The sequence below is a fragment of the Linepithema humile genome, chromosome 2, assembly GCF_040581485.1.
Source record: "Linepithema humile isolate Giens D197 chromosome 2, Lhum_UNIL_v1.0, whole genome shotgun sequence".
In the NCBI taxonomy this organism is placed as follows: Eukaryota; Metazoa; Arthropoda; class Insecta; order Hymenoptera; family Formicidae; genus Linepithema; species Linepithema humile.
Window position 1 is genome coordinate 14,144,747 of NC_090129.1, and position 22,741 is coordinate 14,167,487.

The 22,741-nt window shown below is 39.8% G+C and overlaps 5 protein-coding genes across 5 annotated transcripts; 2 read left to right on the forward strand and 3 right to left on the reverse strand.

Annotated features, from left to right (window-relative positions):
• The first annotated feature begins 1,858 nt into the window (after nucleotides 1–1,858).
• LOC136997853 (uncharacterized) lies at nucleotides 1,859–2,653 on the forward strand. The gene has a single exon (XM_067349249.1). The coding sequence runs from the start codon at nucleotides 1,859–1,861 to the stop codon at nucleotides 2,651–2,653; it is 795 nt and encodes a 264-aa protein (XP_067205350.1).
• A 1,175-nt stretch (nucleotides 2,654–3,828) lies between these two features.
• Nucleotides 3,829–4,416, reverse strand: LOC136997854 (uncharacterized). Its single transcript, XM_067349250.1, has one exon. The coding sequence runs from the start codon at nucleotides 4,414–4,416 to the stop codon at nucleotides 3,829–3,831; it is 588 nt and encodes a 195-aa protein (XP_067205351.1).
• Nucleotides 4,417–5,181: 765 nt separating this feature from the next.
• Nucleotides 5,182–10,249, reverse strand: LOC136998035 (uncharacterized). The gene has a single exon (XM_067349886.1). It carries the CDS (start codon nucleotides 8,699–8,701, stop codon nucleotides 5,270–5,272), a length of 3,432 nt encoding a protein of 1,143 aa, XP_067205987.1. The 5' UTR covers nucleotides 8,702–10,249; the 3' UTR covers nucleotides 5,182–5,269.
• Nucleotides 10,250–14,618: 4,369 nt separating this feature from the next.
• LOC136997855 (nascent polypeptide-associated complex subunit alpha, muscle-specific form-like) lies at nucleotides 14,619–17,884 on the forward strand. The gene is made up of 3 exons (XM_067349251.1): nucleotides 14,619–14,752; nucleotides 14,860–15,445; nucleotides 16,353–17,884. Exons 1-3 carry the CDS (start codon nucleotides 14,619–14,621, stop codon nucleotides 17,100–17,102), a joined length of 1,470 nt encoding a protein of 489 aa, XP_067205352.1. The 3' UTR covers nucleotides 17,103–17,884.
• A 2,986-nt stretch (nucleotides 17,885–20,870) lies between these two features.
• Nucleotides 20,871–21,695, reverse strand: LOC136997856 (uncharacterized). The gene has a single exon (XM_067349252.1). The coding sequence runs from the start codon at nucleotides 21,693–21,695 to the stop codon at nucleotides 20,871–20,873; it is 825 nt and encodes a 274-aa protein (XP_067205353.1).
• Between the last annotated feature and the right edge of the window lie 1,046 nt (nucleotides 21,696–22,741).

Consider the following 22,741-nt stretch of genomic DNA (forward strand, 5'->3'; position numbering starts at 1 on the left):
TAACTCAAATTTAAGGGGTGAAACACCCTTTTGAAAAAAACGAGTTTTTTTTTTGTGAGTAACTATCGCCAAAACCGTAAGAGATATAAAAAAATGTTTCAAGTAGAAGTTGTATGGCTTGTAATGGGCTTTATAACTGTGTAGTTGGATTTTCAAAAAATGTAATTTTTTTTAGTTTACCCCCACCCCTTGGTATTATTTTTTTGAATTTCAAAATTTTTGTAATGACAAAAGTTGTAGCATTTTTTACGCTGAATTCAATCATATATGATTTTATTATGTTCCAAAATCGCATCTTTCAAAAATGAGTCATCAGTATCACATTATATGCGTCGCGCTGCATGACGCATTGTTTATACCGCACTTGTGTTGCGCAATAGTCGTTAAATAAATATAAAAATGACATGTTATCACATATTTAAGGAAGAAAAGTTAACTAAAATTGTTGCTAAAGCATCCCTTCCACATTACACCCTTATAGATAATCGCTGCATTTCGTGTGCAGCGCGTTGTCATATACAAGTTAGCGCATATTACACTTTGAAGTTTTGCTTGCAGTGACCACGGGAAAATAATTTATGAAACAAAAACAGTGAATGAATCAATCTATTCAACATATATCCACCCTGACTCTACCCTCTTGGCCCGACTTGACTGACAATGAATTGAAATATAAAATTCTGTACTGTTTACTCTTTTTCAATAATTTTAATATACTGCGATATATTCTACATACTATTACATTCTATTAAATTACTACGATTTTTTTAAACTATGGTATATAAAATCTTGAAATATAAAATGTATATTATAAGTATACCATAGTTTATATATATTTATATATATATATAAGCTTATTTATATATGTTTTAATTATACTTGTGGTGGCTAAATAGCCAACCACAAACAGAAATAGAGATACCGTCGCTAGACGGAGAGAAAGTATAGGTTACAATATTCACCGCTAGAGGGCTACGGCTGGCTAAAACTAACTCGTAAGTAAAAAGCCACGAGCTGCCTATATATGAACATCGAAAAACGATAATCGACACGTCCTCGGATCTGAGTGAGCTTACACATAGTGGGCCTCAGATCACAGACAAAGTAACCCGACATTTCACGAGGTGTGCCAACTCACCTTGGCCCTCGAGAATTGCCTTTGAGGCGCGCCAATTAATTTTTGGCCCTCAAGAGATATCAACGGCACTGCCGTGCCAAGACCACGGAAGAGGAGACGTCCCGACGAACCTCCTCAGCGGCTGCAACTTACACCGAGGGAACCCCCTCTGCAGCCACCTTCCAAGGGAATAACCGGGGTACCGACAGGACCACAGTCACTAGATCAGGGCGTCACACCAGAGCAAACATTTTTACCGTGGACTCTGATACCTATAGAGTTCACGAATAAAAATCCCGATCCACGGACAAACAGAAGGCGGCCACCAGCTTCACAGACCGTCGCCACCCAGACCGGCGAACACACTGCCGACGCCACCACGCAGACGGAACAAGAAGTCCAACGGTGCCGCTCACCGAGTCCCGGCAGCACGCCTTCTCAAATTCCACCAACACCGGGGAAAAGCTTAGAACGGCTGCTAGCCTTCCACAGACTAGAACGTCTTCTTGCACGTCGCAAGAAATTCAAGACGTTATTTTAAAGAGACTCTCGCCAGTCACAACACCGGTTGCGAATAGTCTGCGCCTTAGGGCGCCATAAAACTTTGTAAAAACAAACACTATATTACATAGAATAAACTAGATTGTTACTAGCTCTGACTCCTTTGTGCAACCTACCCAAAAATATCTGGCAACCGCCACATAAATTGGTGACCCCGAGTAGGCAAAAACACAGAGTACAATGAGTCAAGACAACGACGGCGCACAAATAAGTCAAGTGGCCGTCAGAGTACCGCCATTCTGGCCGGAAGAACCGGAATTATGGTTCGCCCAACTAGAAGGTCAATTTCTCCTTGGCGGAATCATGCAAGATGCCACAAAATACGCATACGCAATATCCCAAATCGACACAAAACACGCTAGAGAAATCAAGGATGTAATCACATCACCACCAGCAAATGGGAAATATGAAACAGTGAAAAACGCACTTATTCAAAGATTAAGCATTTCACAAGAACAACGCATCCGCCAGCTTCTAGAGCGAGAAGAGATGGGAGACCGGAAACCTGCACAATTCCTACGGCATCTAAAAACATTGGCAGGAGCAACCGTACCTGACCAATTATTAAAAACATTATGGATGGGCAGACTGCCCGCACAATTACAAGCCATCCTCGCAGCACGCATAGACGACCAATTAGAGGACATTGCAGAGCAAGCAGACCGAATACATGAGGTCACTTGCCGAGCAATAGTAGCCGTAACTACCCCCACAAGCAACAAGGAAGACGAACAAGAGACTCTAGGAAAACAAGTGCAAAAGCTAACAAAACAATTAGCAGCATTAAATACTCGTTTGAGTCGGCAGGAGCAGCAAACAAGACATGCACGAAAACAATCACGAAGTCGCACTCGAAAAAGAGATGAGGACGAAGATAAATCCATGTGCTATTATCATCGACGTTTTGGAGATCAAGCAAAGAAATGCACAACTCCATGTACATACAAGGCAAAGAAAAGCATAGAGGAAAACTAAAAGTACGGGCATCAACGGCGGTTGATGACCCGGAACCCAAGCCATGCCGCCTGTTAATAACTGACCGAAACACAAAAAAGCGTTACCTGATAGACACCGGCTCAGATGTGAGCATCTATCCACGCTCTCTAATTCAGGGTAGAACAAAAGGACCAATACATACCTTATACGCCGCTAACGGGTCTCTGATACATACATACGGATTAGTAACTATAGGCGTATTGCCTAAGGATCGTGTTCGACTTGGTTGAAATATTGAGACCAATTTCTTAGAAAAATATAATTTATTTTTCCTCGTCAGAGAAGTAGAGTAAAGTACAAGTTTTGCTTGATTTGATTAAGTGCGCCAGAGGCGCTTTCTCGGCAAATGTGTAAGGCCGAGAAGTTAGAACAAAAATTGACGGGCGCGGTAAGAAATTACCGGCCGCGTCTTAGTGTGTTGAACGGGTCCTAAAAAGGACGGTTCAATTGAGTTAGCTCGTTGCAGCCCCTTTCCCGGCGTCGGTGGAACTCCGTTCGGGAAGTGGTCTTCCGTCTGGCAACTGCTCTCTGAGCAAGCTCTGAGCGGTGAAGTCTGTACTGCGATGGATCGAGTCTCTGGTGTGCTGGTGGTGGCAACCGTCTCGGCTCTCGGAATTGCGGATTGCTCCGTGTACCGAGGAGAGAGAGGTCTCCGAATTCGGATGTCGCCTTGAGTGAGCGTGTCCCTTCGAGTCAACCGGACGCAGAACTCTAGTGGAATTAATTTCCACACTAGAGACTGAGGAGGCGACGGCGAAAGTGGAGTATCCGCGGGCCGCTTGGTTGAAATGTGCGGCCGATGCTGGGACTCTGTTTTCTTTTTACGCGCCTTGCGAGGCAGCGTGAGAAAAACTGCGAGACTATGTGTCTCTGGTTAGCTTCTGCCGAGGCAGAGTACGACTCAGTTCAAGGGCCCTTGAGAGAGCTCGCCTTGAAGCGAGTGAGTGAGGAAAGATCTGCGGAGCAGCTCTTTTATATCTCGTCGATCGAAGCTTGATCGCGAGAAGGCTCTTCACCGCCTGCGCAACCTGGCGGTGGGTCCGCAAGCTTGTAACTGGTAGAAGGCCTGCGGCGCGTAGCGGCGCCGCGGTGTATTATACCGCGTCAGTGCAGCGGTGTGGCGGTGAGCCGCCACAGGACCCCCTTGGCAGTTTTTAAGCCTGGAAACGCACGGTTGGTTTAGAAGTTCTGCCGCTCCTCGTCTTGTTGGTTGCGGAGGGCTTTGGTTGGTCGGCAGGTGTTGGTTCGATCGGCTGCTCATCGTTGTCCAATGTGTAAGCCGATTTCAATCGGTCGATCGAGACGTTGATTGGCTTGCCGTTGACCAATAGTCTGTAGACTTTGTCGTTTCTGCTTAAAACGTTAAATGGTCCGTCGTATGGTTGCTGTAACGCTCTGGTCGGGCAATCGTGTCTGACGAAAACTTTCTCCGATGTGGCCAGGTCCTTGTGTACGAAGGTGCTGCGGTGGCCATGGCGTCGTAAGTGTGGACGGAGTTTGTTCATTTTTTCCTGTAAATGACGGACAAACTCGTCCGTTGGCTGCTCGTTACTGGTTTGGTCCAAGAATTGTCCGGGAATCCGAATGGTCTCTCCGAAAACTAATTCTGCTGGTGTGGCTCCGATGTCCTCTTTTACTGCGGCGCGAATGCCTAATAAAATGACTGGAAGAATTTGCGTCCATGCTTCTGTTTCGTGGCTTTTGATAGCCGCTTTGAGTTGCCGGTGTAGTCTCTCTACCATGCCATTGGCTGCCGGGTGATACGCGGTAGTTCGGATGTGTTGCGATCCGGTCAGTCTGGCCAACTGCTTAAGGGGATCCTACGGCGACGGTCGAACTTCGATAGATTAGCGCCCTCATCTAAGTGTAACTAAAATTGCCGATAATACCGACATTTTTAATTCCGATACTATTATAATATATTACCGACAGTAATTATCGACAGTTATTACCGACAGTAATATATGATTCATGCATGTCAGAACAGTTTCAAAATTGTGTTCAATACGTGAAGGCAGATCACATATTTTTACAGCTCTATTACAGCTCTCGTACGCGTAGCTTATTGAAGCTTATCTACCGTATTGCTGATAATAACCTCAAAAACATAAATATATGTCTGTCTTTATTGCATAGTTTAAATAATTTCAACATTGCTTACATTGACATGTATCTTTTCATATATCTGTCAAGAGGAATAATTTCTTTTTTAGCCACACACACACACACACACAAAACAATACACAATACAAATGTGTTTTGTGTGTGTGTGGCTAAAAAAGAAATTATTCCTCTTGACAGACATATGAAAAGATACATGTCAATGTAAGCAATGTTGAAATAATATATATATAATAATATAATAATAATAATATATACATAATCATTATATGTGAAAAACAGCGACAGAATATAATGAATTTTTTTAAATATACTGAATAATAAAAATATAGAATGGGCCCCTCCATCGCCCATTCTCGTGAGAACGCAACCATATATTTCTTTCGTCTCTCCGATTATAATTTAGTGATATTGAGGCATTTTTTTTGTAATCGATAATCTTGTATTAGAATAGATTATCGAATAATATATGAATTATTTTGGAAAAGGCAGCAGTTTATTGCTTTCTATAATTTTACAAAAATGCTCTCTCATGCATTTTACATCTTTGGAGTATTTTTTCTCGCAAGGATTGCCTCCTAAGACTATAGTCGTAGCGAAAGCTGCAGCATAAATTCCACAACTGATTCCATCAGGTTGTGTTTGAACCTTTTCAAAAGTTATGTCAAAACTTGAGTTCACTTTCGGATAACGAAGATGTATATAATTTTTCTCTTCAGCTACCAATTTATCGTATGTACAGCCAGGTAGACTATCGTACACGCGAAGTTTGGTGCCGTCAAAGAAAATACATCTCCAGTGATTACTACAATTTCCTCCAATTATTTGTAAGCTTTTGTCACTATGACTAGCTTCAATTATATGGGGGTATTGTAAATATAGTACACTTTGTGTTTCGAAACAAGAAGTTTCTCTTATAATGCGCAAAAATTGATCCAACGATTCGTCATTCAATTGACTTGTTATAGGTAAGACATTCTTTTTTATCGAAGAGAAAGAAATAAACGTATCATCTAAAAGTTTTTTATGTCTTACCATATCATCTTCAGTTATATCTCGTTTGTTACTTGAATAACTTACGATTATGCAGTCATCATCTTGCTCTTCATGCAGAGCAAGAACAGCAGGATCAATTATTGCTGCCTCCATTGGCGAAATGTTAGGTTTCAATCGTTTTCTCTCTTCCATGCCATTTTCGTTTTCTGCTACTTTTCGTCTACTTGTTCGACTAAGTATTTTTTTGGCTGCTTCTTCTTTAGCTTCTATAATATATCTTGGATTTCTGATAGGCATATGTCTATTATGACGACTATCCAAGATTTCTGGAAGCATGCATTCGTTATAGAAGCGTGTCAAGAAAGGTAGCATTTGATTTTTCCAAAAAATATTGTCTACATCAATGCGCAATATTTTCATACTTTTTGGAGTCCAGACAGCAAAAATACAATATTCTCGCTGTGTTATATTTAACTGACCTTGAATTTGATAATAATATCGATGATTCTGATTCATTTTTTGCGGATTTTTTTTATCAAAAATAGCTTTTAAAGAAGGCAATGTCTCAATGGCTTTTTCAACTGTTAAATTTTCAGCCGACAGAGGACATTTGATTTCCACTAGACCATTTCCATCAATAAGCCCGTCTGGGGAAGCACCCAAGCATGGATTTTCAGTATCGATGAATAATCCGCAAGGAATCACTTCTTTATTTAATTGTAAAGCCAGTTCTTTCTTTGCTACTTCTTCATTATCACGACCATATTTTATGGCTGCGTTATCAATGTATGGAGGATATAAAATGGCTTTTACCGTTGCTGCACAAGACGTTGTCGATCTCATGCGACATACGGTTCCAAAATTGGATGCCGTCAACATTTCCCGTCTCAATGATAACCACAATTCTGATTTACTTTGATTTCTTGTATCGAGTTCGATTTTTTGCCAGTTTTTCGCATTTTCTAACAACTTTTCTAAATGATTTTGTCGAAGTTGTTCGAATACATGGGATGAAAGATCCGGTTTTTGCGATTGCGGACCGTAATATCGATCTGTTCCTGACTCTCCTTTGAATTTTTTTGGCATTCCCTGTGCTTCTCGAGATTCTCTAGTTTTCGCAACTTTTATTTGTCGTTGTTTTTCAAGATTCTCGACAATAGGCGGAACAATCTTATCCATGCTTTTATACAATTGCGTAAGAACTTGTTGCGTATTGTATTGCACAATTGCTCCCGCAATTCTAGCATTATAAGAGCCTCGTTTTCCAAAATTAATGCGTTTTCCACCAATTTCTTTGCAGATTATCGAGTTGAACGATTCTGCAGGATTATTGTTAAAATTCAGCAACAAGCTGTCAGAATAACAGCTTAAATATGAGATTGCTTTTTCTATTCTTTCATACAGGCCGTATGATTTCAGATGTGGTACATAATTTGTTGTCGTTTTACCATTTTCTGTGCATATACGACCGCGTGATTCACATCGCTTATGTTCGCCAAAAATATGGCTAGGAATGTTCAATATATCTTGTTGTAATTCTATAGCCTTATGATGTTGAGGTGTTTGTTGCTCTTTTCTTCGTAGCTTCGCTGCTTCTTCTACTTCTTTTCGAATATTCAAAATGTTATTTTTTATAACATTTCGCAACGCTACAAAGCCACGTTGTTTTTGCGCTTTTGGCTGAGTCGTTTCTGCCACAGCTTTTAGCTTTTTACACAAATTGCGAAGCAAATGATTGCTGCATTCTATTTTTTTTACAGTTACCATTTGTTCACAATATGGTTTATTATCATGAATGGTCTGATATACACTACTATCACCATCGGCGATAACCGTTTTGTAAATCAAACCATGCATTTCGAGGCTACATTTAAAACCTTCTGCGATGGCATCGCTCTCCATTCTTGTGGAACTTGCATTGCGATCAAAATTTTTATAGCATTTGTGAATTCTTGGTTTGACACCTTTTCGCTCTGCCATATCACATATTGCGCAAAATTTATTGCGAACACCAACAAAGAGAACTTTTTTGGTATAGTAACCAATTATGGCTCCAATACCGGAAAGAGAGTTATAAGCATTGCCGTATGTTCTCTTCATCCAACTACCATCTGCTACTACAGTTATGTACGGAATACCGTTTATAATATCATTTCTCTCGAGAGCGAGTTGTTTTTCAATTTCACCAGCCATTTTCATATTTTCCATGGCTGTTTTTTGAAAATCATCGACTATATTGTCTCTGAATGTGATGTACGTTGATTCGGACATGCAAGGAACATTTATGGCTGCACACAGCTCATTCAGCTGGGCATAACCAATTCCTGTTGTAATAGTTGCTGCTGCAACAGCTGTGTTAATGTCCAATATTTTCGGTTTTGTGGGTTCTGACCAGATGCTGTCTTTATAATGACACATTTGGCATTGGAAAAACAACTGCGTCATTAACCCACGGCGACGAGAATTTATGAGTTTCCAATCTTTAAATTGGCACTCTATTCCTCGCGCATGATTATTAAATGTTCTGTGGATTTCACTCCACATAAAAGCAATATCGACAATGCGACGGCCTTCAGGCAAGTTTTCTTGCACACCATAAGGGTCTAGAAGGGCTTTATTATCAATAACAAGAGTATCGTTATCGTCGCAATTGTCAATATACGTACCTTTATTTGATGTTGGCTCCATGCACAGCATTACTTGGGTACTACTTTCCGAATCCATCATATTGGGTAATAATCCCACTGATTTATGAAAATCAATGGATTCGGTGCTAGTATCCTTTGTAAGCTTTGTGTTCATGGAGCCACTTATCTTTTGGGCCCCTATCTCCTTCCACAACTGTCTTCTACAAAGAGAAATAAATAGATTATTTCGCAAAATCTTACACAAAAATAATATATGCCACATTTATTATATTTTTTAAAATAATTATACGTTGAATACATTTAGTAAATCTTTTTTAATAATTTTTTTGAAAAGTAAAACCCGCTCTGAAAAATAAGTGCAGTCCTTTGTTTACAGCCTTACATAATATCTTACATAGCTATAACTAAAAATTATTTTATATAATACAATATACTAGCACAATACATCATGTTTTGACATAGCTATAATTAATAAACCAAAGCGCTCATGCAAACCGCATTTGGTGCAAAATATTTAAAGCAACCAGCACACGAATTGATCGTCTCTGGCATAATTTTTGTATAACCAAAGCGCTCATGCAAACCGCATTTGGTGCAAAATATGCAACCAGCACACGAATTGATCGTCTCTGGCATAATTTTTATATAACCAAAGCGCTCATGCAAACCGCATTTGGTGCAAAATATGCAACCAGCACACGAATTGATCGTTTCTGGCATAATTTTTATATAACCAAAGCGCTCATGCAAACCGCATTTGGTGCAAAATATGCAACCAGCACACGAATTGATCGTCTCTGGCACTAACTACCGTACATAATATATACACTACCGTTAAAAAGTTTTGTCCATCCAATTTTTTTGCTTTTTTATAGAAGTTATTATTCTTTATTTTTTTGCGAAACTTTTTTTAAAGTTTCTCTGAACAGAGTTTCTCTTATGAGTTCTTTTCTTAAAGAAATAAAAGTGAAAAAATTATTTAGCTCCAAAATAATAAGTAAAAATAAATAATTTTTCGTGAAAATGTAAGAGACAAATACTTTTGAGCGGTAGTGTATATATAATCAATTTTTTTAAATCAATAAACAAAGGACTGTATTCTTACTTTTCAGAGATAGTAATTATTTGACGATTATGTTTGTACGTAATAAAATAAGTGATTAAAAAGAGAGATGATTAAATAAAAAGAAACACACGCGGATTACACATTTATTACGAACATACGTGCACGTAATGAATAGATATAACTAAATATACAGAGAAAGATAAGAAAGAAAGATAAAGAGAAAGAAAGACAGTGAGAGAGAAAAAGAAGTGAGCGGGGATCTGTATATCTTCTCCTTTACATTATGCAACAAAACAACAACACTGGCAATGAGAAAGGCGATGGATTATAATTTTATCTTTCTTTTTATATCTCTCTTTCTCATCTTTCTCTGTATATTTATATCTATTCATTATGTACACGTATGTTCGCAATAAATATATAATCTGTGTGTATGTTTTTATATGTGTGTATGTTTTTTATAACTAGACGTACTAACCTTTGATACCATCCTCTCTTCGTGGAAAGTCTGCGAGCACCGAGAGGCAAGCATTTTTCATTGTACTTGCGTCCCATTATGTACTCTAACGAAATGTACTTTCCACTAAACAAAACAGTAATTCAGTAAATACTGTAAAAACACTACACAATTTTCGGTCAACACGTTATAACACGGTGTAACGGTTGACTAGTTTTCGCGCGCTATTCTCCTATAACATAATGCATGTCAATGCGCGGCAGCGAGATTTTTCTGTCCGCGCAGTAAATACCTATATATTACTGCATATATAGGAATCGCGCGGTTGCTGTTATTATGTATATAAAATGCGCGTCTTTAAATTATACATAGAATTCTCGAAACAAAATAATTATTTTGATTAAATTATTTTGATGATTTGTGAAAGGCATTTAAAATTTTTTATTACTTTTCTTTAAAAAAAAAAAGTTAATAAATTCACATGTTGAATATTGATTGAATCAAACTAATAACTATATTATAATGTACATGTATGTAATTTCTATCTTTATTTTATCATATCATTCTTTATATCATATTTACAACTTTTTAATTATGCCAATATTCAGAATATTCAATGTTATATTGCATATACAAAGTATCTAATTTTTTTATACGTATCTGGAAACCATGAGGTTTTAAAAACAAATATTTCAGACGAAAGTTGTATGATTTCGAGGGGGACATAAAATGAATTGAACGAACTTCTCCTACATAAAGACATTTTGCAAATTTGGAGTAAATTCATAAATTTATTTCAATTCATTACGTTTTTTAAATTGCAATTATCCTAATCTTTTTATGTCTATAGATTCTATATAACATTCTGTAACGTAAAAAGTTATAAGAGTAGTATAATCAAAAATTTAATGGTTTACGAGATATTTTATATCTTTTTATACAAAAAAAAATTAATATTTTAACATAAAATACAAAATATCTAAAAACATTCAGTTTTCGGTAATCTTACCTTAATACTTTTATGCACAGAATAGTGACACGAATCAATAGACGAAAAAAAAAAACAGTTGTTTCCAAGAAGAAATGTGTAATTTGCAACATGCAGCTGCATACTTTTTCCTAAAAACAACTATATATATTTTTTTACATCAGTTGATTCGTCTTATTATTCTGTGTATAAAAGTATTATAAAATTACTGAAACACAGAATGTTTTACAAAATATTTTGTATTTTATGTCAAAGTATGTAAAAGATAAAATATCGCGTAAACCATTCAATATTTGATCATACTACTTTTCTAACTTTTTACGTTACATAAAATGTTACATAGAATCTATTGACATAAAAAAATTAGGGTAATTCCAATTTAAAAAATTTAGTTTGCGTCCAAATTCGCAAAATGTCTTTATGTAAGAGAATTTCGTTTCCATTTTATGTCCCCCTTGAAACCATACAACTTTTGTCTGAAATATTTGTTTTTAAAACCCTATTTCCAGATATATATAAAAGAAAATCAGACATTTTCTACATGTGCAATATAACATTCTGAACATTGGCGTAATTAAAAAGTTGTAAATATTATGATATAAAGACTGATAAAATAAAGATAAAAGTTACATATATGTACATTAATAAAATATAGTTACTAGTTTGATAAAATTAATATTCAACTTGTGAATTTATTAACTAATTTATTTTATTTTCTTTAAAATTTGCAAAAATAAACGATCCAGAAGTTATTTGGTGCGGGCATATATCCAGAAGGTGCAGATGGCGCGGACACATATCCTGATTGTGAGATCAGACGATACGAATTACGTTGTCTGCTTGGGGGGGGGGGGGGGAATGGTGCAGGTATGTGTCTCCTCATGTCCAATGTTGACGGGGCCGACCCGCCTTTTGCGAGAAAAGACCGTGCGTCCTACTCGGATTTGAACCGAGTTCGTCACGGTGACAAGCTCGCATTTACCAATGTCGCTATGGATCGTACTGTGTCAGTATATGATACTATAACGGTATTTTTGTTGCAAACATATGAGGGCACGGATCTAAGAACTCGCTTTGCGCTCGAAATCGTGTAAAAATATTGTCCAAACGTCTCAGAGCATGAAAATTTTGAAAGTTGCAATTAGTTTTTTTAAATATAGACTTGTAGAGAATGACGAGACGGAACTTTTTTCTATTTGCAGTTTTTTTGTTCGATGCTTATTTTTAATAATAAAAATAAAAAAGTGAAAAATTTTTATCCCCAAATTCAATAAAATTTTAAGATATAAATCGTCGTAATTTGGCCAAATTTTGTTGAAATTGTTTGAAATTTGGTATATGCATGCAGTATAGTCTAGCGATGCCTACAAAACAATAAAAATGCTAAAAATCGCCTATTGTTTAATAATAATTAATTGCAAATTGAGGCCAATGGGTAACTACGTTTTTTTAGTTTTGCTGACAAAAAGTATCGAGGGAACTTGAAATTTGAAACAACTTCCAGTGAGACATTTGTTCCTCTCTATTGAAGGAAGATTTCTAGAAATTTTCAGATCGATTCATTGAAAATTTGCGGAAATATGCATTTTATAAAAAAACATGCGACGCCGCCAATGATAGCTCCGTGAGCGCTGAGCACCATCAGGCAGCGTACTCGCCGTTCGGTTTTCAAGGACTCGATTTTATAATGATTTTTTAATAGTTATACATTTGAACAATCGCTCACTCTCCACGAAATATCGAAATGATGAACTATTATTTATACGGTTTCTTAATTAAATACTTTTATTATTATTATTTTGAAATATTTCACATACACTCCAGAGACGCGGTCTCTAGGACGGTAATAATTTAACAAATAACAATAGAGTTGTAAGAAATCATTATAAAATCGAATCCTGGAAAGTTGAACGGCGAGTATGCTGCTTGATGGTGTTCAGCGCTCACAGAGTTATCATTAGCGGCGTTGCATGTTTTCTTATAAAATACATATTTCCGCAAATTTTCAATGAATCGATCTGAAAGTTTCCAGAAATCTTCCTTCAATAGAGAGGAACAAATGTCTCACTGGAAGTTGTTTCAAATTTTAAGTTCCCTCGATACTTTTTGTCAGTAAAACTAAAAAAACGTAGTTACCCATTGGCCTCAATTTGCAATTAATTATTATTAAACAATAGGCGATTTTCAGCTTTTTATTGTTTTGTAGGCATCGCTAGACTATACTGCATGCGTATACCAAATTTCAAACAATTTCAACAAAATTTGGCCAAATTACGACGATTTATATCTTAAAATTTTATTGAATTTGGGGATAAAAATTTTTCACTTTTTTATTTTTATTATTAAAAATAAGCATCGAACAAAAAAACTGCAAATAGAAAAAAGTTCCGTCTCGTCATTCTCTACAGTCTATATTTAAAAAAATTAATTTTGCAACTTTCAAAATTTTCATGCTCTGAGACGTTTGGACAATACTTTTACACGATTTCGAGCGCAGAGCAAGTTCTTTGATCCGCGGCCTTATATAATAACAAATGCTAAAAATTATCTTATTTGTGTCGTATTTGGTGTCATTTCATAAATCAAAAACTAAATATACATAAATAATATTTTCATAACATACTTAATTAATTATTATCTGATTGATATCGTGTTTGGTATCAGTTTAATCATAAAAATCTTATTTAATTCATAACAATAATTTTTTAATTGATAATATACAAAGTAAAGGTTTGTGTTATAATTAAAATTTTATAATAATTACAGATATAAATATATAGATAAAGAAATCCTCGCGACATATCTGCCGGTCGGGCCGGCCCTTTATGCCCTATCTACACCGAAGGATGATCCTGCTTGTGGCTCATCCGATCACTTTTGCCTTCAGTGTGATTTTCAATGTGTTTCAATGCGTCTACATTACTCGCTCGGATGAGCCACAAGCAGGATCATCCTTCGGTGTAGATAGGGCATTACGCGCCGTAACAAATGCAGTAATACATTACGAGTGCGCGAATTCCAGTGGATATATATTTTTGTGAATTTATATATATTTGAGAAAAAAATATTTAAGAAATTAAAAAAGAATAGAAATCTCATTCTCTTTCAATTTATTCTCAAATATATACAAATTTACAAAGATACATGTCCATTGAGGTCCGCGCGCTCGTAATGTATTATTGCATTTGCTACGGCGCGTAATGGGTCGGCCCGACCGGAAGATATGTCGCGAGGATTTCTTCATCTATATATTTATATCTGTAATTATTATAAAATTTTAATTATAAAACAAATCTTTACTTTGTATTTCATCAATTAAAAAATTATTGTTATGAATTAATAAGATTTTTATGATTAAACTGATACCAAACACAATATCAATCGGATAATTTTTAATTAAATATGTTATAAAAATATTATTTATGTATATTTAGTTTTTGATTTATGAAACTGCATTTGCTACGGCGCGTGAGGGGCAGCCCAGCCCGGCTGCCTTACAAGAAAAACTTCGGTAATGCAACAAATGCAACGCGTATGTAGCGCAGTCGCACGCGCGCGCGCGTAAAATAAATATGTGTGTGTGTGTGTGTGTGTATGTGTGTGTGTGTATGTGTATGTGTGTGTGTTCTTAGTGTCCAGCAGTGATGCAAGATTGAGCATCCTGCATCATGCGCGACATGAGGGGAAGAGCCCCCACCAAACAAGCGAGCATCGCGTCCGTGTGCGCTCGCCGTGTGAGTCGTACGTTGTTGGAACGGCGAGTGCACATGGACGCGATGCTCGCTTGTGTGGTGCCGCCATGGTGGAGGCTCTTCCCCTCATGTCGCGCATGATGCAGAATGCTGAATCTTGCATCACTGGTGTCCAGAAATAGTGAAGCCGAGAGACGCGATGAGTAAACGATGTAAGTATTTATATATATATATATATCAACTTTATAAATTTTATAAAAAGCATAATTTCTCTCTCTCTCTCTCGTTATTTCTCTCGTTCTGTCTGTCATGTAAAAATTAAAATATTTTTTTTTATTGCAGCACGAAGCGAAGGCAACTTGCCGTCAGGACGAAGGGGGACGGTGCCGACGGCACCGTCAACATCGGACACGAGGACCCCGGCGACGGTACCGGTGGTACCATCAACATCGGACACGAGGACCCCGGCGACAGTGCCGGCGGTACCATCAACATCGGACACGAGGACCCCGGCGACGGTACCGGTGGTACCATCAACATCGGACACGAGGACCCCGGCGACAGTGCCGGCGGCACCGTCAACATCGGACACGAGGACCCCGACGACGATACCGGTGGTACCGTCAACATCGGACACGAGGACCCCGGCGACAGTGCCGGCGGCACCGTCAACATCGGACACGTGGACCCCGACGACGATACCGGTGGTACCGTCAACATCGAACACGAGGACTGCGGCGACGTCGCCGTTAGCAGACAGGGCGAATATCCAGACAGGAAGAATAGGCCAAGATGTAAGAAAGGTTAGTTCTTTATGGTATTTATAGTATTATATATTTTTCTCATAAAGAAAAAATTAAAGACAAATGAGCCAAGTTATTATTACATATATTAGAGCTTTTTTTGATAAAATGATAAACAGAAACGTTTCTGCCTATATTTTCCTCTGTATAAATAGTAAAATAAATTAAACTTACATTATTATAAAAAATAAAATTATGTCGTTTGCATCCTCTATCTGCAATGGAAAATAATTTGACAAGCTTGATAAAAAGTTATGTCCAAGTTATTGTATTTCTTATTGATGATAATCATTGGAAAAATTAGATCGTCGATACTATAGAATAATAAAATAAAATATAGAAATACCAAAATTATAATATATAAAAAGAAATTATTATATTATAATTGTAATTTTTTATTGTAATTACAATTATAATATAATAATTGCTTTTTATATATTATAATTTTGGTATTTCTATATTTTATTTTATTATTCTATAGTATCGACGATCTAATTTTTCCAATGATTATCATCAATAAGAAATACAATAACTTGGACATAACTTTTTATCAAGCTTGTCAAATTATTTTCCATTGCAGATAGAGGATGCAAACGACATAATTTTATTTTTTATAATAATGTAAGTTTAATTTATTTTACTATTTATACAGAGGAAAATATAGGCAGAAACGTTTCTATTTATCATTTTATAAAAAAAAATCTGTAATATATGTAATAATAACCAATTCGACTCGTTTGCTTTTTATTTTCTTTATGTGATTTGTATCAGAGCTTTATACAGAAGTTTTGTTTTATATATTTTTCTTTTTTTATCCAAATCTCTTCTGTCTTCTGTTTTTGAATAGTTACATACATGTGTGTATGTGTATCTGTGTAAAAGTACTAATATTTATATTATTTTTCAGAATATTAATGATGCGGTGCGTCAAGCAATCAATCAACAAAGAAAAAAGCAGAGGAAGTATGCCAATTTTAAACGGCACACCGCACCAGGGTACGGGCTCCAACTGGCACCATCCGGATACATGCCCGCGCCTGCATCTTCTGGATATGTGTCCGTGCTATCGGCACCTCCTGGATATATGCCCGCGCCGCCTGCACCTTCTGGATATGTGTCCGTGCCATCGGCACCTCCTGGTTATATGCCCGCGCCGCCTGCACCTTCTGGATATGCGTCCGTGCCATCGGCACCTCCTGGATATATGCCCGCGCCGCCTGCACCTTCTGGATATGCGTCTGTGCCATCGGCACCTCCTGGATATATGCCCGCGCCGCCTGCAGCTTCTGGATATGCGTCTGTGCCATCGGCACCTCCTGGATATATGCCCGCGCCGCCTGCAGCTTCTGGATATGCGTCTGTGCCATCGGCACCTCCTGGATATATGCCCGCGCCGCCTGCAGCTTCTGGATATGCGTCTGTGCCATCGGCACCTCCTGGATATATGCCCGCGCCGCCTGCAGCTTCTGGATATGCGTCTGTGCCATCGGCACCTCCTGGATATATGCCCGCGCCGCCTGCAGCTTCTGGATATGCGTCTGTGCCATCGGCACCATCCGGATACATGCCCGCGCCACCGACACTATCCGGTTATATGCCTGCGCCGCCGGCATCATTTGGATTTGTACCCGCGCCGTCCGGGGGATATTATTATTAAAAACTGTCTCAAACTTGTCATTTCGTATTATATAATTTTATGTATTTCATAAAATTTTATAAAAAAATAAAAAATAAAATAATTTTATATATTTATGTTAAATTTCTTTCCTTCCCATTCCTCTTATTATTAATTAATTTTATTTTTTTAAATTAATTTTATTTTTTTTTATTTTTTTTATAATATACTTATATCTGTGTTTTTCTAATCGCTTGTTTATTGCATATCGCTCTGTACATCAGTGCTTCATGTTCCACTCATATATCTGCCACATGTTTACTCGCGCTTCTCTCTCTCTCTCTCTCCTTCTCTCTTTCTCCTTCCCCCCTTCTCCCTGCTAATTTATAATTATAATCTTTCATTTGTATCATTATCTTTTTTCATTCGTGTGACTTTTATTTTAATTTTTATATTCTTTTATTTTTATGGTTCTCATCTTTCTATATAATAAATTTATTTATGCATTTTATTTTGCAGTATACATGAAATATACTACAAAATAAAATGCAATAAAATATGCTATAAAATTAAAAATGCATAAATTATTGTTATTTAGGCAGATGAGAACTATAAAAATAAAAACCATATAAATGATAAAAAAATAATGATACAAATGAAAGAATATAATAATCAACTTGCAGAGGGAGAGGGGAGAGAGAGAGAGAGAGAGAGAGAGAGAGAGAGAGAGAGAGAGAGAGAGAGAGAGAACCGTAAGTAAAAATGTAAGCAGATATGTGAGAAAAGCATGAAGTCGATGCAATTAGCGATATGTTGTAAGCGAGCACTTAGAAAGAGACAGAATAAATGTACGATAGAAAGAGAAAAGAACGAGTTTAATAGTATTAGTGCGTACACATATATATTACTCTCTCACGCAAGGATGAAATAACAAGGATAGTATTGTCTGTTCTTATCGAGTAAACAGGCAAGTTTTAGCTCCATCTGTTCTAATATTAGCCAACTAATTTATTGCTCTGTTTTACTCTCGTACCTCAATCTCGCACACACACATATGCATAAATTTTTACAGACACTAATCTTTTTTATTAGGCTTCCAAACTTACTTTTAAAAATTCACAGATATTCTTTCATATTAGACCGAAAACGGACGCTATGTCTTTCGCACAGAAAAACTGCAGAATTTTAAAGTTAAACAAATATTGACGCCACGTGCAGATAACAAAACTGTAATTTAAAATTTTTTTCTGTTTTTTACTAAATATTATAGCATCCGTTCTTCGTTATTATAAGTACTTGAATTGTGGAGAAGGATTTTTCAATCTGTATAGCTAAAAAAAAGATTAGTGTTTGTAAAAATAATGTCGGTAAAGAAGAACTGTAGGATCCCCTTAAATAGTTCCGACTCAAACTGCCGTCCCTGGTCCGTGGTGATTCGTGCCGGCGCTCCGAAACGCGCAATCCAGTTTTCGAATAAGAGGCGAGCCATCGTTTCTGCGGTGATGTCGGACATCGGGTATGCCTCTGGCCATCGTGTGAACCTGTCAATGATTGTGAGGCAGTATTTCTTCCCTCGAGATGGAGGTAAAGGTCCGACGATGTCCATATGTATATGCTGGAACCTGCTGGTAGGCCCCAAGTAATTTCCTGTTGGTGAAACGGTGTGTCGGTGGACCTTTGATTTCTGGCAGGGAATGCAAGCCTGCGCCCATCTGCGGCAATCCTTCTTTATTCCGGTCCACACGAAGCGCTGCGTGATTAGTTTGACGGTGGTTTTTATCCCGGTGTGCGCGAGTCCGTGCAAATGCTTAAAGATTTGCTTTCGGAATTGTTGCGTGACGTATGGTCGTGGGATGCCCGTCGATGTATCACACATCAGTTTGATATCCGTGCCGGGAATTACGGTTTCTTTAAGCTGCAACTTCGTATTCCCATGGAGTAATGCCTGTATTTCGGCGTCATCTTTTTGAGATTTTGCGAGCTCTGCAAAGTTTACTGCTTGCTGGACAGCCTGCGTCCTCGATAGTGTGTCTGCTACGATGTTATCCTTTCCCGCCACGTGTCTGATGTCGGTTGAATACTGCCCGATCAGCTCCAAGTGCCGTGTCTGCCGCGGTGAGCTCTGCAAAGGATCTTTTCGAAATGCATACACGAGCGGTTTGTGATCCGTGTAAATGATGAACTCCCTTCCTTCTAACCAGTGCCGGAAATGTTTAATTGCTGCGTATATCGCCAAGAGCTCTCGGTCGTACGGACTGTACTTTTGCTGTGCGGTGGTCAGCTTTTTGCTGAGGAACGCCACCGGTTGCTGTCCGAGTTTTCCATGTTGGTGGATTACTGCTCCGATTGCGAAATCTGAGGCGTCGGTTGTTAAGGAGAGTTCTGCTTTCGGGTCCGGATGTGCCAAGAGCGTTGCCCGTGCAAGGCTTTCTCTGCACGTTTCAAACGCTGCCTCTCGTTCTGCGCTCCATTCGATTGGTGTTTTCCCGGGTCTGTTCCCTTTTAGCGCGTCATTCAAAATTGCTTGGTCTATGGCCGCCCCTGGAATGAATCTCCTGTAAAAATTTAAGGTTCCGAGAAACTGCCGCAGCTGCTTGACGGTGATCGGTTTTGGAAATTTCCGAATGGCCTCGACTTTTTCCGGTAGTGGTTGCGTCCCTTCTGCTGAGACTTGGTAGCCCAAAAATGCTACGGTTTCTTTTCCGAACACGCATTTTGCTGGGTTTAGTTGAATTCCGTACTTGCTGAGTCTCTGGAACAAAGCTGTTAAATGTGCTTTATGTTCGTCTACGTTGTGAGATGCTACCAGGATGTCGTCAATGTAGGCGTAGCAGAAATCGAGTCCGCGTATCACCTCATTTATGAATCTCTGGAACGTTTGCGCTGCGTTTCTCAAACCGAAAGGCATTTTGAGAAATTCGAACAGACCGAACGGTGTGGTGATTGCCGTTTTTGGCACGTCTTCAGCGTTTACTGGAATCTGGTTGTAAGCTCTAACCAGATCCAGTGTAGAGAAAATTGTTTTCCCGTGAAGAGCCTGTGTAAAATCCTCGATATGCGGAATCGGGTATCTGTCCGGCACCGTTCGGTTGTTGAGCTTCCTGTAGTCGCCGCATGGTCGCCACGTGCCACCTTTCTTCGGTGCCATATGCAATGGTGAGGCCCATGCGCTCTTGGACGGCGCGATTACTCCTTCTTGCAGTAACAGATCGAATTGCTGCTTCGCTTCTTTTAGTTTCTCCGGCGCCAGTCTCCTCGGCCTGCATGCTTCCTGTGGTCCCGGTGTTGTTTCGATGTAATGCATTGTTGAGTGCGGCGCGGATTCCGTCTTTCCGGTTGGTCTAGTGAGCTGTGGAAATTCGGCCAATAAGGCGTGAAAAGCTGTTTCCTGCAGTAATGTCTTAATTGATGTTTGTCCGGTTCTGCTCTGCAGGCTGTTTGTGGCCAATCCCGTCGTAGCGTCCAAAAGTTTGCCTCTCCTTACATCCGGCAGGAGATGGAAATGCCCGAGGAAATCGGAGCCGATGATTGGCTGTGTGACGTCAGCTACGATGAATTTCCATTGGAAGGCGCGCCTCAATCCGATGTTGAGCTGAAGCGCGATCCACCCGTACGTGTGAATGACAGTTCCATTGGCTGCAAACAGGGCTTGCGTTGCTCCGGACATTCGTCCGCGTACCATCGAGCGCGGGTAGACACTTATGTCTGATCCCGTGTCGATGAGGTACCGAACTTTTGTTTGTCGCTCGGTTATTACAAGGCGGCAAGGTTTCGGGTCCGGGCCGTCTGCCGCCATTGATTCCGGACCGTCTAGTTTTCCGTTTTGTCCTTCTTCTTCTCCTTGTATGTACATGGCTCTGTACACTTTCTGGCCTTGCTGCCGAATCGCCGATGGAAGAAACAAAATTCGCTGTCTTCTTCCGAATTTGATTTAGTCCGACTGCGGCTGCGCGATCTGTGGCGCTGCTGTTTGTGGCGGTGCTCCTGCCGGCCCAATCGCGTGTCGAGTGCGGCGACTTGCTTGACCAATGCCTGTATCTGGTCCTCGAGCGAGCCGGTAGGTTTTGATTTCGTCTCCTTAGGCTTGTCCAATACTGCGACTGTTCGGCATGTGACTTCGTAGACGCGGTCGGCCTGTTCCGCCACGTCCTCGAGAGGATCGTCAGCTCGCGTCGCTAGTATAATCTGCATTTGGGCCGGTAAACGCCCCAGCCATAGCGTGCGCAGGAGTTGATCAGGCACGGCATTGCCCGCGAGCGTCCTTAGATGGCGCAGGAACTGCGATGGCTTTCGGTCGCCTAGTTCCTCTCGCTCTAATAATTGGCGGATGCGGTGTTCCTGTGAGTCGCTCAGCCTTTGGATGAGTGCCCTTTTTACGGCTTTGTATTTCCCGCATGGCGGAGGATTCGTTATCACGTCTTTGATTTCCTTAATGTATTTTGTCTCGATTTGCGAGATTGCGTATGCGTATTTGGTTGAATCCGACGTGACGGCGCTCAGCAGGAACTGGCTCTCTAATTGGGCGAACCATAATTCTGGTTCCTCCGGCCAAAAAGGTGGTACTCGCACCGATACTCTGCCGATTTGTGCTGCGTCGGCGCCTGGCATATCGCCGGCCTTCTCTGATTGGCTCATTTGCTTTAACCAGTCGTCGGGGTCACCAGTTTATAGGCGTATTGCCTAAGGATCGTGTTCGACTTGGTTGAAATATTGAGACCAATTTCTTAGAAAAATATAATTTATTTTTCCTCGTCAGAGAAGTAGAGTAAAGTACAAGTTTTGCTTGATTTGATTAAGTGCGCCAGAGGCGCTTTCTCGGCAAATGTGTAAGGCCGAGAAGTTAGAACAAAAATTGACGGGCGCGGTAAGAAATTACCGGCCGCGTCTTAGTGTGTTGAACGGGTCCTAAAAAGGACGGTTCAATTGAGTTAGCTCGTTGCAGCCCCTTTCCCGGCGTCGGTGGAACTCCGTTCGGGAAGTGGTCTTCCGTCTGGCAACTGCTCTCTGAGCAAGCTCTGAGCGGTGAAGTCTGTACTGCGATGGATCGAGTCTCTGGTGTGCTGGTGGTGGCAACCGTCTCGGCTCTCGGAATTGCGGATTGCTCCGTGTACCGAGGAGAGAGAGGTCTCCGAATTCGGATGTCGCCTTGAGTGAGCGTGTCCCTTCGAGTCAACCGGACGCAGAACTCTAGTGGAATTAATTTCCACACTAGAGACTGAGGAGGCGACGGCGAAAGTGGAGTATCCGCGGGCCGCTTGGTTGAAATGTGCGGCCGATGCTGGGACTCTGTTTTCTTTTTACGCGCCTTGCGAGGCAGCGTGAGAAAAACTGCGAGACTATGTGTCTCTGGTTAGCTTCTGCCGAGGCAGAGTACGACTCAGTTCAAGGGCCCTTGAGAGAGCTCGCCTTGAAGCGAGTGAGTGAGGAAAGATCTGCGGAGCAGCTCTTTTATATCTCGTCGATCGAAGCTTGATCGCGAGAAGGCTCTTCACCGCCTGCGCAACCTGGCGGTGGGTCCGCAAGCTTGTAACTGGTAGAAGGCCTGCGGCGCGTAGCGGCGCCGCGGTGTATTATACCGCGTCAGTGCAGCGGTGTGGCGGTGAGCCGCCACAGTAACACTACAACCTGACCTAGGTTTACGCAGAGAATTCACATGGCGTTTTATAGTGGCTGACGTAACA